The sequence below is a fragment of the Tamandua tetradactyla genome, chromosome 22 (genome assembly GCF_023851605.1).
Source record: "Tamandua tetradactyla isolate mTamTet1 chromosome 22, mTamTet1.pri, whole genome shotgun sequence".
In the NCBI taxonomy this organism is placed as follows: domain Eukaryota; kingdom Metazoa; phylum Chordata; class Mammalia; order Pilosa; family Myrmecophagidae; genus Tamandua; species Tamandua tetradactyla.
The window spans coordinates 40,868,446-40,880,505 of NC_135348.1; the positions used below are offsets into that span (position 1 = coordinate 40,868,446).

At 41.5% G+C, this 12,060-nt stretch overlaps 1 protein-coding gene across 1 annotated transcript in view; it reads right to left on the reverse strand.

The window, feature by feature from the left end:
* INTU (inturned planar cell polarity protein) overlaps nt 1-10,798 on the reverse strand; it is a 127,787-nt gene extending 116,989 nt beyond the window's left edge. Inside the window, exon 1 of the mRNA XM_077140080.1 lies at nt 10,703-10,798. Within this exon, the coding sequence (XP_076996195.1) occupies nt 10,703-10,791 (89 nt within the window). The 5' untranslated portion in view covers nt 10,792-10,798. The remainder of the gene's footprint in view (nt 1-10,702) is intronic.
* Between the last annotated feature and the right edge of the window lie 1,262 nt (nt 10,799-12,060).

Sequence of the window (12,060 nt, forward strand, 5' to 3'; positions counted from 1 at the left end):
GATGTGGGTTGGAGGGTGGTGTCTGGTGGGCGGGGCACTGGTGTAGAAGCATAGGTATGGGGGGGTTGAGGCAGGGATGCACACGTGTGTGTGGGGGTGCTTTGAGCACCTGCCAGGTGTGGGAGCAGGGTGCTTGTGCAGGGGTGGGCTAGGGTGGGCATGTGTGCGGGGCAGGGAGTGGGGGTGCAGGGGTCTTGAGGCTGGTGCATGGATGTGTGGGCACCCCGTGGGAAGGATGTGGCCGTGCGCATGCGTGGGTCTGTGGGGTGGAGCCCTGCTGTAGGCTTTCATTTTTTCAGAAGTATTTTCTGAGAGAGAATGCAGCATATTTGTTCATTTGCTTCTGGCCCATTTGGCACAGCCCACTGTTCCCTCAACATCCCTGCTTTTGGTAGCCCACCAAACTCCACGATAGAAAGGCATCACTATTCAGCATTGTGCTTCTCAGTCATTGGATCCTTTGACTCCCTCTATCTATTGAGGATCATGGATAATGTCCCAAATAAACAAAGCATGTCTTATAGTATCTTTGGTTGTACAATCAGCAGCACTCTCAATTTTGGACCATTTTCATTAGGGCACAAGGACAAAGAACTGGCAAACATAATGTTACCAACTAGTGAACCAAAACTACCCCTTTTCACTTGTTCCTCTCCTTAACCCCCAGTTAGTTGCCCCTGGTACAGCTGTGGTACTGTTGATGTTTTCCTGTTATCTATTGGCCATAGCATGTATTTTTAGTTCCCCTCTATATCCCTCTGCCATTGACTCCTTGTCCAGTATCAAACCACTGAAATAGTTCAGGTGAGAACTTATTTATAATCATAAATTTAATCATTGGGATACATGGCATTATACATCCCCTTTTAATCATTATCACCTTCAATATGTCAATGTAACTTATAAACCCACTAATTAGTTATCATCACTTCTGTCTGCTCCCTTGCTTTAGATTCAGTCTCTTTGGGTACCCTTTCCTCTGTCTCTGGCTTTTGTGTACTTCTATGTCTGCTATATTCTACAGTGTAGCCTCTGAGAATAATGAAATCATACCGTATCTGTCCTTTTTGCCTGACATACTTAACTCAGCATTATGTCCTCAAGGTTCATCCATGTTGTCATATGCTTTGGGACATCATTTCATCTCACTGCTGCATAATATTCCATCATATGTATATACCGCATTTTGTTTATCCACTTGTCTATTGATGGGCTCTTGAATTGCTTCCATTTCAAGGCAATTGTGAATACTGCTGCTATGAATATCTGTGTGCAAATGTCTGTTTGTGTCACTGCCCTCAGTTCATCCGTGTATATACTGAGTATTGGTATTGCTGAGTAATAGGGCAACCCCCATGCTCCACATGCCCCCACATCCTGACTGCACACCAGTGCCCGTGCATCTGCTTAGGACCCGCATCCACTTCCCACCATGCCCTACCTCTGTGTCCCTCCATGCCACACACTGCTTCTGTGCCCCAAGGCCTGCCTGAGCTGAACCCTGTCCCCACAGCCCCCACACCACACCCCCAAAACCTTGCACCCCCTACCTCAGGTTCACAGGAACCAGTGTAGTGTCCCCAACCCGTGCCTATAACTGCACTGCAACCTGTCACTGCATTGTAGTGCCCCATATCCTGCTCCAAATCAATCCTGAAAATACAAAGCTTTAGACAACTGAAGGAAATCAACTTCCAAAATAACCCTATCAAGATGTTTACATGCCTCAAAGGCAACAGAAGATCACTAAGTATATCAGATATAGCCCAGCATAATAACCAAATTAAAACACCAGAGGAGACAGAGACTTAGGAAAAACTAAGCAAAGATGTTCCTATAAATCTACTAGATGAAATCAATGGGATAGCTAATGACATATTAAAAAATATACATCATGACCAAGTGGGATTTATATCAGGAATGCAAGAGTGGCTCAACACAAGAAAATTAATCAATGTAATACAGCATATTAACAAATGGAAATGGAAAAAAATCACATGATCCTATCAATTGATGCTGAAAAAGCATGTGGCAAAATCCAGCATACTTTCCTGAAAAAATATTTCAAAAGTTAGGAATTGAAGAAAACTTTCTCAATATCATAAAAGGCATATATGAAAAACCCATAGCCAGCATCATACTTAATGGTGAGAAATGGCATTAGATTCACTTTGCTAGTATTTAGTTAAGAATTTTTACATCTATGTTCATTAGGAAGATTGGTCTGTAGTTTTCCTTTCTTGTAGCATCTTTACTCAGTTTTGGTATTAGAGTGATGTTAGCTTCATAACATTAGTTGGGTATCATTCATTTTTCCTCAAATTTTTGGGAGTGTTTGAGCACAATTGGTATTATTTCTTTTCAGAATGTTTGCTCAAGTTCTCCTGTGACGCCAATCTGGTTCTGGACTTTTCTTTGTGGGAAGAATTTTAATGACTGAATCTCTTTACTTGTAATTGGTTCGTTGAGATCTTCTATTTCTGCTCGAGTCAGTATGTGTAACTCATGTGTTTCTAGGAATTTGTCCATTTCATCTAAGTTATCTAGTTTGTCAGCATATAGTTCATAATATTCTCTTACAATTTTTAAAAATTTCTTCATGATCTGTGGTAATGACCTCTTCTCACTTCTGATTTTGCTTGTTTGTGACTTCTCTTTTTCTTTGTTAGTCTAGCTAGGGGTCCATCAATTTTATTGGTTTTCTCGAAAATCCAACTTTTGATTTCATTAATTCTTTCGTTTTATTGTCCTCCAATTTGTTTATTTCTACTTTAATCTTTATTAGTTCTCTTCCTTTTTTTCTTTGGCTTTGAGGTTAGTTTGTTGTTCTTTCTCTAAATTCTCCAGGTGAGCAGTTAGATCCTTAAGTTTTGCTCATTCTTATTTTATTTATTTATTTTTTTTACATGAGCAGGCACCAGGAATCAGCAGGTGAGAACTCTGCCTGCTGAGCCACCATGGCCCACCTTATTTTTTGGTTTTTTGGGGTGCGTCATCCGGGAATCGAACCCGGGTCTCCCACATGGAAGGTGGGCCCCTTATTTTTTAATATAGGCATTTAGAGCAAAAAAATTCCCTCTCAGCATTGCCTTTGCTGCATCCCATAAGTTTTCATGTTGTATTCTCATTATCATTCTTCTCCAGGTGTTTACCGATTTAACTAGCAATTTCTTCCTTAATCCACTGATTATTTAAGAGTGTGTTGTTTAATGGCCATATATTTGTAAAAGTTCTGGTTCTTTGGTGATTGTGATTTCCAATTCCATTGTGATCAGAGAAAGTGCTCTGGATTATTGTAATCTTATTAAATTTACAAAGTCTCAGCTTTGATCCCAGCACATGAAATGTTCCATGTGTGATAGAGAAGCATGTATATCCTGTGTTTCGAGATGTAATGATCCAGCTATCTATCTATATCTATTAGGTAGAATTCATTTATCCCATTGTTTGGGTTCTCTGTTGCCTTGTTGATCCTCTTTGGCTGTTCTGTCTAGAGTGGAGAGTGGTGTATTGAAGTCTCCCACTACTCCCATTGAAATGTCTGTAGCTCCCTTCAGTTTTGCCAATGTTTGCCTCATGTACTTTGGAGCTCCTTGATTGGGAAGATGCACATATATGATTGCTATTTCTTCTTGTTGAATGGTCCCTTTAACTAATACACAGTTTCCTTCTTTGTCTCTTATGATGTTTTTACATTTAAAGTCTGTTTTGTCTGATATTAGTATAGGTACCCCTATTTTCTTTTGGTTACAGCTTGGATTGAAGATTTTTTCCATCCTTTCATTTTCAATCTGTGTCCTCAAGTCTAAGGTGCATCTCTTGTAAACAGCATATAGATGGATTATGTTTTTAATCCATTCTGTCATTCCGTATCTTTTAATTTGTGAGTTTAGTCCATTAACATTCAAAGTAATCCTGCCAAATGCAGTTCCAGACTCTACCATCTTATTCTTCAGTTTTTATTTTTCAGATCTTTATATTCTTTTCCTTCTCTCTGTTTTTATCTTTAAACTACCATTACTCATGTTGAGTAGTCTGAAGTCAGTCTTATGTGTTTTCCCTTGAACATAGTAGATAGATTTTGTCGTGTTGCTTTCAGTACTTTGTTTCTCTTCAATACCTGGCAGTTTGATTAGCATGTGTCTTGGAGTGAGCTATTCATATTCTATTTGAGGGCTGTTGGGCCTTTTGATTTGCATATTTATGTCTTCTATAAGGGATGGCAAGTTTTCTCCCAGCTATATCGTCAATGAACTTTCCCAGCCCTTTACTCTTCTCTTCTCCTTCTGGTACACCAATGATACTTACATTATATAAGGTAGAACCTCTTGTTGTCCACAATTGCTCCTAAGATCCAGTTGCATTTTTCTTTCTTCTTCCCAATTGTTCTTTTTTTGCACTCTAGTTCAATTGTTCAGTCTTCCAGCTCACTTATTCTTTCTTTTGCTTCTCTGAATCTGCTATCATATGACTCTAGTGCATTTCTAATTTGGTCTACTGTATCTTTCATTTCTGTGAGAAATGCCTTTTTTCTATTTAATCTCCCAAATTCTTCTTTATGCTTTTCTAGTGTCTTCCTGGTAACCTTTATTTCCTTATAAATATCCATGAGTAGTTGCTCCATATTCTGTGTCCCCTCTGGAATTTTGATTTGATCATTCAGCTGGGCCATTCCTGCTTGGATCTTCATAGGCTTTGTGATTTTCTGTTGTTTCTGGGGCATTTTCAATATCCTCATAGGTTATGTTGCAAGTTGGTTTCCTTCACTCATCTAAAATTTTGTATTTACTTGGTTTTCACTGAAGGTTCTCTTTTGTTCTTGTTTTTTCAGTTATTCCCTGCCAAATCAAGGTCTGGATCTCATGTATGGGACACAATTCAACTTGGGTGTCTATTAGAAGCTAGGCAAGGATGTATGGCTATTTCAGAATAGATGCCCAACACATGGGAGAGCCAGGCTCGACTCCTGGCCATGCACCGCCACCGCCCCCCAAAAAAATAAAGAAAGAAAAAAAGAGATAATAATAAAGTAAAAGATATAATAACAATATGAAAAAACAACAACACACACAGCAACAGTAGTAGTCCTCAGAGTCAAAAGGCAACACCCCAAGATATATTGGCAGTGAACTCAGACTAGTGCCCACCAAAGGGAGAGAAAATTTAAGAAAGGAAAGTAATAAAAATAAATGAAATAAAATAGAATAATAAAAAGTATATAAAATAAGAAATAAAAAATTATCAATAAAAACATGAAAATATAAAATATCCAAAAAAATAACGAAAGAACAATTATACCACTAATAAAAATATATAGAAATAATGCATTTTAAAAAGGGGAAAAGAAAATTAAGAAAAACTATAAAAATAAAAATAAAAACCTAGGCAGATAGTCAGCCTGCCTGCACTTACCCCTTCTTCCCAGCAGGTGGTGATCCCAAGCCACCTCCTCCCCTCAGGCTCTTCCCTCCTGGACGGTAGCAACCAGCCTGCACTTACTGCTTCTAGCCAGCAGGGGGCGCATCTGAGGCCCCCTCTTCCCCCAGGCCTGCCCTTCCTGGTCAGCAGCCCTTCAAGACCGCCCACACTGCAAGAGGAGATGCTCCTGGCCACAGTGGCCAGACTGCTGGTCCCCGCTGGTGGGACTGGGGACCAACAAGGGCTGGGGATCAGCAGGCCAGCAGTACTGGCAGTTTGTCAGATATCACGCCTGCAGGGCTGGCTATTCCCAGCACCTGGCCAGGCAATCACTCCCTACACCTGGGGGCCGCACCCCATAGTGGACAATCGGGCCTGCCTCTGGCTCCCAGCAGTCACTGACCCACACAGGGAGGTCTCTCCAGCCAGCAGCTGGAGAAGGCTGGAGGGAGGGATGATCAGTTCCCTCTGATTACACCTCACCAGACGCACTGCCTCTTCGCATCCCGACCCCCCCACTTCTCTCTTCCCCAAAACTGCCTAGATACTCTGCTGGGTGCTCACATCCTGGGATCCCAGTCTGGGTCACTTTCTCCCTGTCCCCTCTCTTGTTGCACAGAGCAGGAGTAAGCTCAGTCCACTCCACTCTGCCATCTTCCTGGAAGTCAACATTACGGGTTTTTTAATATGAACTGGCTCATGCGGCTATGGGGATGGGCAAATTCCACAGCAGATGTTGCAAGCTGCGAACTCTGCTGAAGGTTTTCATCAACCACAGAAGCAGTCAACTGACTGATGATGTAAATCCATGAACTGTCCTCTAAGTAACAATCAGGCCAGTGTTTGCTCGCTTATACAACTGAGCATCATAGTCTGCCAAGCTGACTTAACCATTACACCAATCTCGAGTTTCTTTGTAAATTCAAATATTGGTACTTACTTCACAGGACTGTTTGAGGATTCAAGGAATTAAGGTATGTAAAGTAAGGAGCACATAAAACTAGGTAATTTATATATTATTTACTCAGTTTTCTCACTATGCAATGCTCTTTGCCCAAAATTCACTTAAAATATTACATTTTCCTTTAACACCTAAATCAAATAGCACCCTTTCCAGCAAGCCTTCCCAGACACTTCTCCCACCTCACTGAGAATTCCTCTTCCCACCTTCCTCTCATAATATATCTCTTAAACTTCTGCCAGAACATGTATGAGTATCTCGTACCTGAATTATTTAGGAATATATCTGGCTTTGCAACCAAATAACAAACTCTTGAAGGACATGGCTAGGTTTTCTTTTTTTCTCCCCTTCAATCTTTCACCTTTCAACAAGGTTGAACTGGAAGAAGAAATGCAGTATAATTAAATCTTTAAGAAATGATCCTTTACACTAGATATGTCCCTGAGTCATGTCACCTTCTTTGGTAATGTATTTCCATGCATTAGTTTAGTGGAAAAAGAGGAGAAGTTGCCACTTTTCTTGGTCATTCACAAAAGAAAAAATAGCCGCATTGTGTTTTATTCTTATTTTAATTTCCAAGGCATGGTATTGATCCGATTATAACTTTATGTATCCTATTTGCACTAAGTATATTAATATTTAACAATTTTAAATGCATTGGAGATGGTGAAAAAAGGGAAAGAGTAAGGTGTCATTTTCAGGACCTACCTTTGTAAGAACACTGTTTCTGTTTGTTTCATAATTAGCAAAAATAAAAACATTAAGATTTAGACTGGGGTATATTCTCATTTTCCATTTTCGACTACACAAAATCCATCCTGTGAGGCCCAAATACGTTTAGTTAAATTCCTATGAAACATAAGGTCCTTATTTCCATAGATTACCATCTGAAGTAGACGAATAATACAATTCTGACATAAAATACACCAGATAAGAGCATAATTAAATATTTAGTATCTTTAGCAGGTTCAAGAGCTCTTTCCCCACTAGTAATAGAAGCCAGCAATAAGAAGTAAATGAAAACAGGGCCACAGGAGGTCAAGTTCACTTAAAATTTTCTAACTGGAATGTAAAATTTCATGTAACGGAATTTTGCTAGGAATTAATGAATATTACCTTATTTATGAACATGGAAATAATAATTCATGAACTATGTGGTAGCACTGACAATCAAAGTCATTTTTGAAATCATGAATAAACAACATTTAAAATGCTAGCAAAAGAGCATTTTAAAAACTGAGACTTTATAATGTAGAATTTTTCAAATTTGAGATAGAGTCATAATATAGAAAAATAACATTTCAACACTCCTTCATTTGCAGAATTGTATCATGATCTAAAATTCTAATTTTCCCATATATAAATCAAATTACCTATAAAAATATAATGGAACTTAACTTGTTCTAAGATCATGCATTGTACACTTGAACAAAAAAAATATATGGAATACAGGTAAGAACCTAAAGTAATCATAAAAGTAACTTAAGTTGGTACCGCAAAACTCATTTGTCATTAATATTATTTAATAATATTTGTCATTAATATTATTTAACGGGGCACACCTTTACCCCAGAGAATCCTGGATAGTTAAGATGTTTTTAATATACATATTTTTGCCATTGGCAAAACTATAAAATTTGGGTCATCAAACACTTTTAGGCACCCACCTCTAGCTCACACTCTTCTGGTGTAGGTGTCAAAACACCAACACCGTTCATTAGGCATGAGGCCTTGGGCAAAGTCCTCAGTCTTCAAGAATAGTTTCATGTTTTGTTTTAGTTTTTTAGGACAGTTGTTTACATATCCCTTAGATTGGACAGGACTTTAGGTTTATAAAGTGCTTCCATATTATCTGAAATTCAGAGCACCAGCCTGTGTGGTGGGTATTACCAGTTCTCTATTACAGAAAAGGACAGGAAGATATAGAGAAATTTAAAATGCTGCCAAGTCATACAACTAGTATGTAACAGAAATAGGATTTCAAGGAAATGATTAAATTGCAACAGCCTTGTGCATAAGTTTTTTTTTAATCTTTGCAAAATACTAATAAGCCTTAATTATTATTATTTGGGTTCTTCTTAGGATCAAGATGACACAAAATTATGTTAATTTGTTTAAGAAAGGTAACTGAGAAATGCAGTACTGAAGTTTTTTCCTGACTCAGACAACCTATATGCAGTTTTTTATCAAAAAGCAGAGTAGCTGAATGCTTTTTGCTGAGCTACTGTTATTTTAGTGTTGACATATTTTGAAGCTAACCCTCATGATTTGCAACTTTGTTTCAATTTTGGTTTGGCTGAAGTATCATTTTCAAAAGCACAGCAATTTAATGTTTTACCTTCTGAAAACCATATTTGCAATGGAAAATACAGAAGTAATTAAAAAAATAAACAGAAGACTTACTCTAAAATAAGATAAAAATAGAATAATTTGCTCTTTTCTTATGTCTATGATTTTCTATGGCTCAAGGCTATTGGTATCTTTATTGCAATTGCCAAAATTTGGGGAGTGATTTACAGGAGGTGTTTCAGAAAACATAAAACTTTTATGTAAAAAAAGGACCATGCACTGGTCTATTCCAAGAGAACTATGATGAATATGATGTAGAGGTTATTTGATTTCTCTCCTGCACTATGCCTAAACAAATCTTTATATACACAAGCAAAAGATATTTGAGTTATATGAACTTGTGTAAACATATAGGTTCCTTAAGTGAAAAAGAAATCTCTACATATAATCTATCATGTCCCCAATTTTTAAAGTGTGTTGGAATACACTAATAGCTAATGATAAAAATAATGCATTATAAAGACAAAATATTTTCATATCATGTTAAAATGAAGGCATTGTTAGCCCTAATACTGATATATATATAGTTTCAGATTCTATTACTATAACATATGGGAACAGTTATTTGTAATTCAGATAAAGCAGTTCTCCATTCTAATACTGAGCAGCAGGTTTATTTCAGAAATACTCTGCTGCTTACCTCCTAAATAAACATCTTGGTTTTGATGACTATAGCTTAAGCATATTCTTTGTGCCCTGGCTCATTCAGATAGGTTTGTCCCTTGATTCTGAAATCCTGTAGTGTTAAAAATCAGTTTGGAATTTTTGTCACTTGGTATTTAAAAAGGTGAAAATATGAAGAAATTCTCTTGTAATTGGGTCTTAAGAAACTTAAGTATTTAAAACAAACTTTTACCAAAGTCATGCTATGAATGACTTTCTACTTAACCCTTTTTTTGATTATCACTTCCTGGACTGTAATTTTTTTAAATGCAGGGAACTGTCTCTGGGAATTTAGCCAATAATATTTTATTATACATGTCAAGAGTTTTCTTTGGGGAAAAAACCAACTGTGGAAAATTGCAGGTTTCAGAAGACAGCTCTCGAATGGAAGAGACCAAATTTCTCCCTTGCACAGTCTTTCTCTTCTACTCACACTTCCACCAGCACAGGATTTCTACAGTTCATGTAGTTTTCACAAAGACTAAATAGGGTCACTTGAAGCGTTTACAGAGGAGAGAACTCACAGAAACCCTTCCCCGTCCCCGGGCAGACATGTGCTAAGGGCCACTTACCCTTTCTCACTACAAATGTATTCGAGACCTACTTTTGATTTATTTCTAAAAAAGTTTTTTTCTTTATCATGTGAAGCCAGGCCTTCCTGGAGTTGCAGCAGGATTAGCTAACATTTTATCCATCCTCTCAATCTTACCATGGAAAGAGAACTTGCTTCCCCTGCTAATTCTAATTTCTTTCTTTCCTATAAACTCAGCACTGGTACGATGGGATTTGATATTTGTTAGCCTATTTCGCACAAAGTATAAGGCTGGACAAAGGTACTGGCAGTAAATTAATACCCTCGCGGTTGACGGAAAGTTTGGGGCTCTCCTCCTCCGAAGAACTCACATTTCTTGAGTGGAGTTGTTACTCGCGTGGGCGCGCGCGCTCGGGGGGAGGGGTGGGTGGAATTAGATGTGTTTAAAGAAGAGGGTCCTTCTAATTCCAATCACAATGAAAGTACAAACAAGACAGTTTCCTGGAGGAACTCTGGAGGAGTTTAAAGGACAAGTTCACTGAATCAGGTTCTCCTTCCGGACGGGGTGTGGGTCCCCGCGGCCCGCGGGCGGGGAGGGCGCGCTCGGCTCCGAAAAGGGTGGCCGGGGCGCACGTTTCCCACGGCCAGCGCCGCACCGCGGAGAACCCCAAATCCGAGGCTTCCTTCGAGACCCCGAAAGAGAAGCTGCCCCCTCCCTTCGCCGTCTCCTCGGGGGCAGCGGGGCGCCGGCTGGCCCCCGCCGCGCGCTGCGCACTGACCTGTGTACCAGGACGCGCTGCACCGAGTCCAGGTCCTGCAGGTCCCGGGGGCCAGGGGCGGGGACGTTGGACCTGCGCACCTGGAACATGCCTGGCTGCGACTCTCTGCAAAGGCACCGCGGGTCACAGCCGCGACGCCGAGGGCGCGGCGAGCTCTCGCTCCCGCAGGGGCCGCGCGCCCAGCCTCGGGGAGTGGGCGCCGAGGGCCAGGGCAGTCGGACTCCGGGCTGCAGCTGCCTGTCTCCCCGCGCCGGCCCCGGCGTCCAGCCCCTCGCGCCCTCGCGCAGCACCCCGGCCCCGGGGCCGGGGGGTGGGGGTGGGGGGGTGGCAGGGGGCCGCTCCGCCGGCCGCCACGCCCCGGGGTTCGCCTATTGGTCCTGGGTGCTCTCCTCCCGGGCTGCGCCCACTCCGGGCGCCCTCCCTCCGCGTCTGGGTGCTCCCGCCTTGCCAATGCGTCGGTCACCGGGTACCGGCCCCGCGCCCCGGGCGACAGGTTCAGCGCCTCCGGCCCATGGTGGGGGGGGGGGGGTCCCGAGTTGCGCGCTCCGCCCAAGCGGTCCCAGGGGAGGGACACAGGTGACCAGGCGCCGCCCTCAGCACAGAAGGCCACCGCCGGGAGCTCAAGGGCCAGGAACGCGGGAACGGAGGGAAAAGGAGTGGGGTGGGGTGGGGTGGAGGAGGGACCCGAGAGGAGCTCTTCCGAGGTAGACCCGAGAGGGAGCTGGGGGAGAGGCCGGCCGGGACGCTGTCCTTAGGTGAAACTATGTCCTTAGGTGAAACTGTGTTCTGCCTGAAGTCGACGCGTTCATCCATCCATTTAAACGCGTACTGGTCACCTGCTCTGTGCCAGCTGCGCTCTGGTCTTTGGAAATACAAGGATGAACAAAAGGTGGTTGCAGACGTGCCTAGTCTGCCTAGTCTGGACCCTTTATTCTTTTAGGGGGCTCTATTTATTTTAAAATACACTTGACCCCAGGAGACCCGTTCTGGACTTCAGCACATTAGATGTAGCAATGGACTCTTCTGTGACCTGTGTTCCAAGGCAAAAAAGAGGGTAGGAATAAGAGAGCTTATGGTGTTTCAGCGTGGGAAAATGATCCACGTGTGATCTCCTGCCCTGGACTGCCCCCAAGTTAGAAATGGCCGGGATGGTCAGGGGAAGAGCTGGGAGAGAATAAATGGAAAAGCGACTGGAAAATGTAATCCTTGATACGAGGAAATTGTGGGTGATAATTACGGCAATCTATGGATTAGTTACGAACAGTAGTAGATTAATTTTAAGGTGTAGGGTGATTAGATAGGATGTCACTATTAATTAAAGAATCTCCAAATGTCATTTTCTGTAGGTCTTTCCTCAG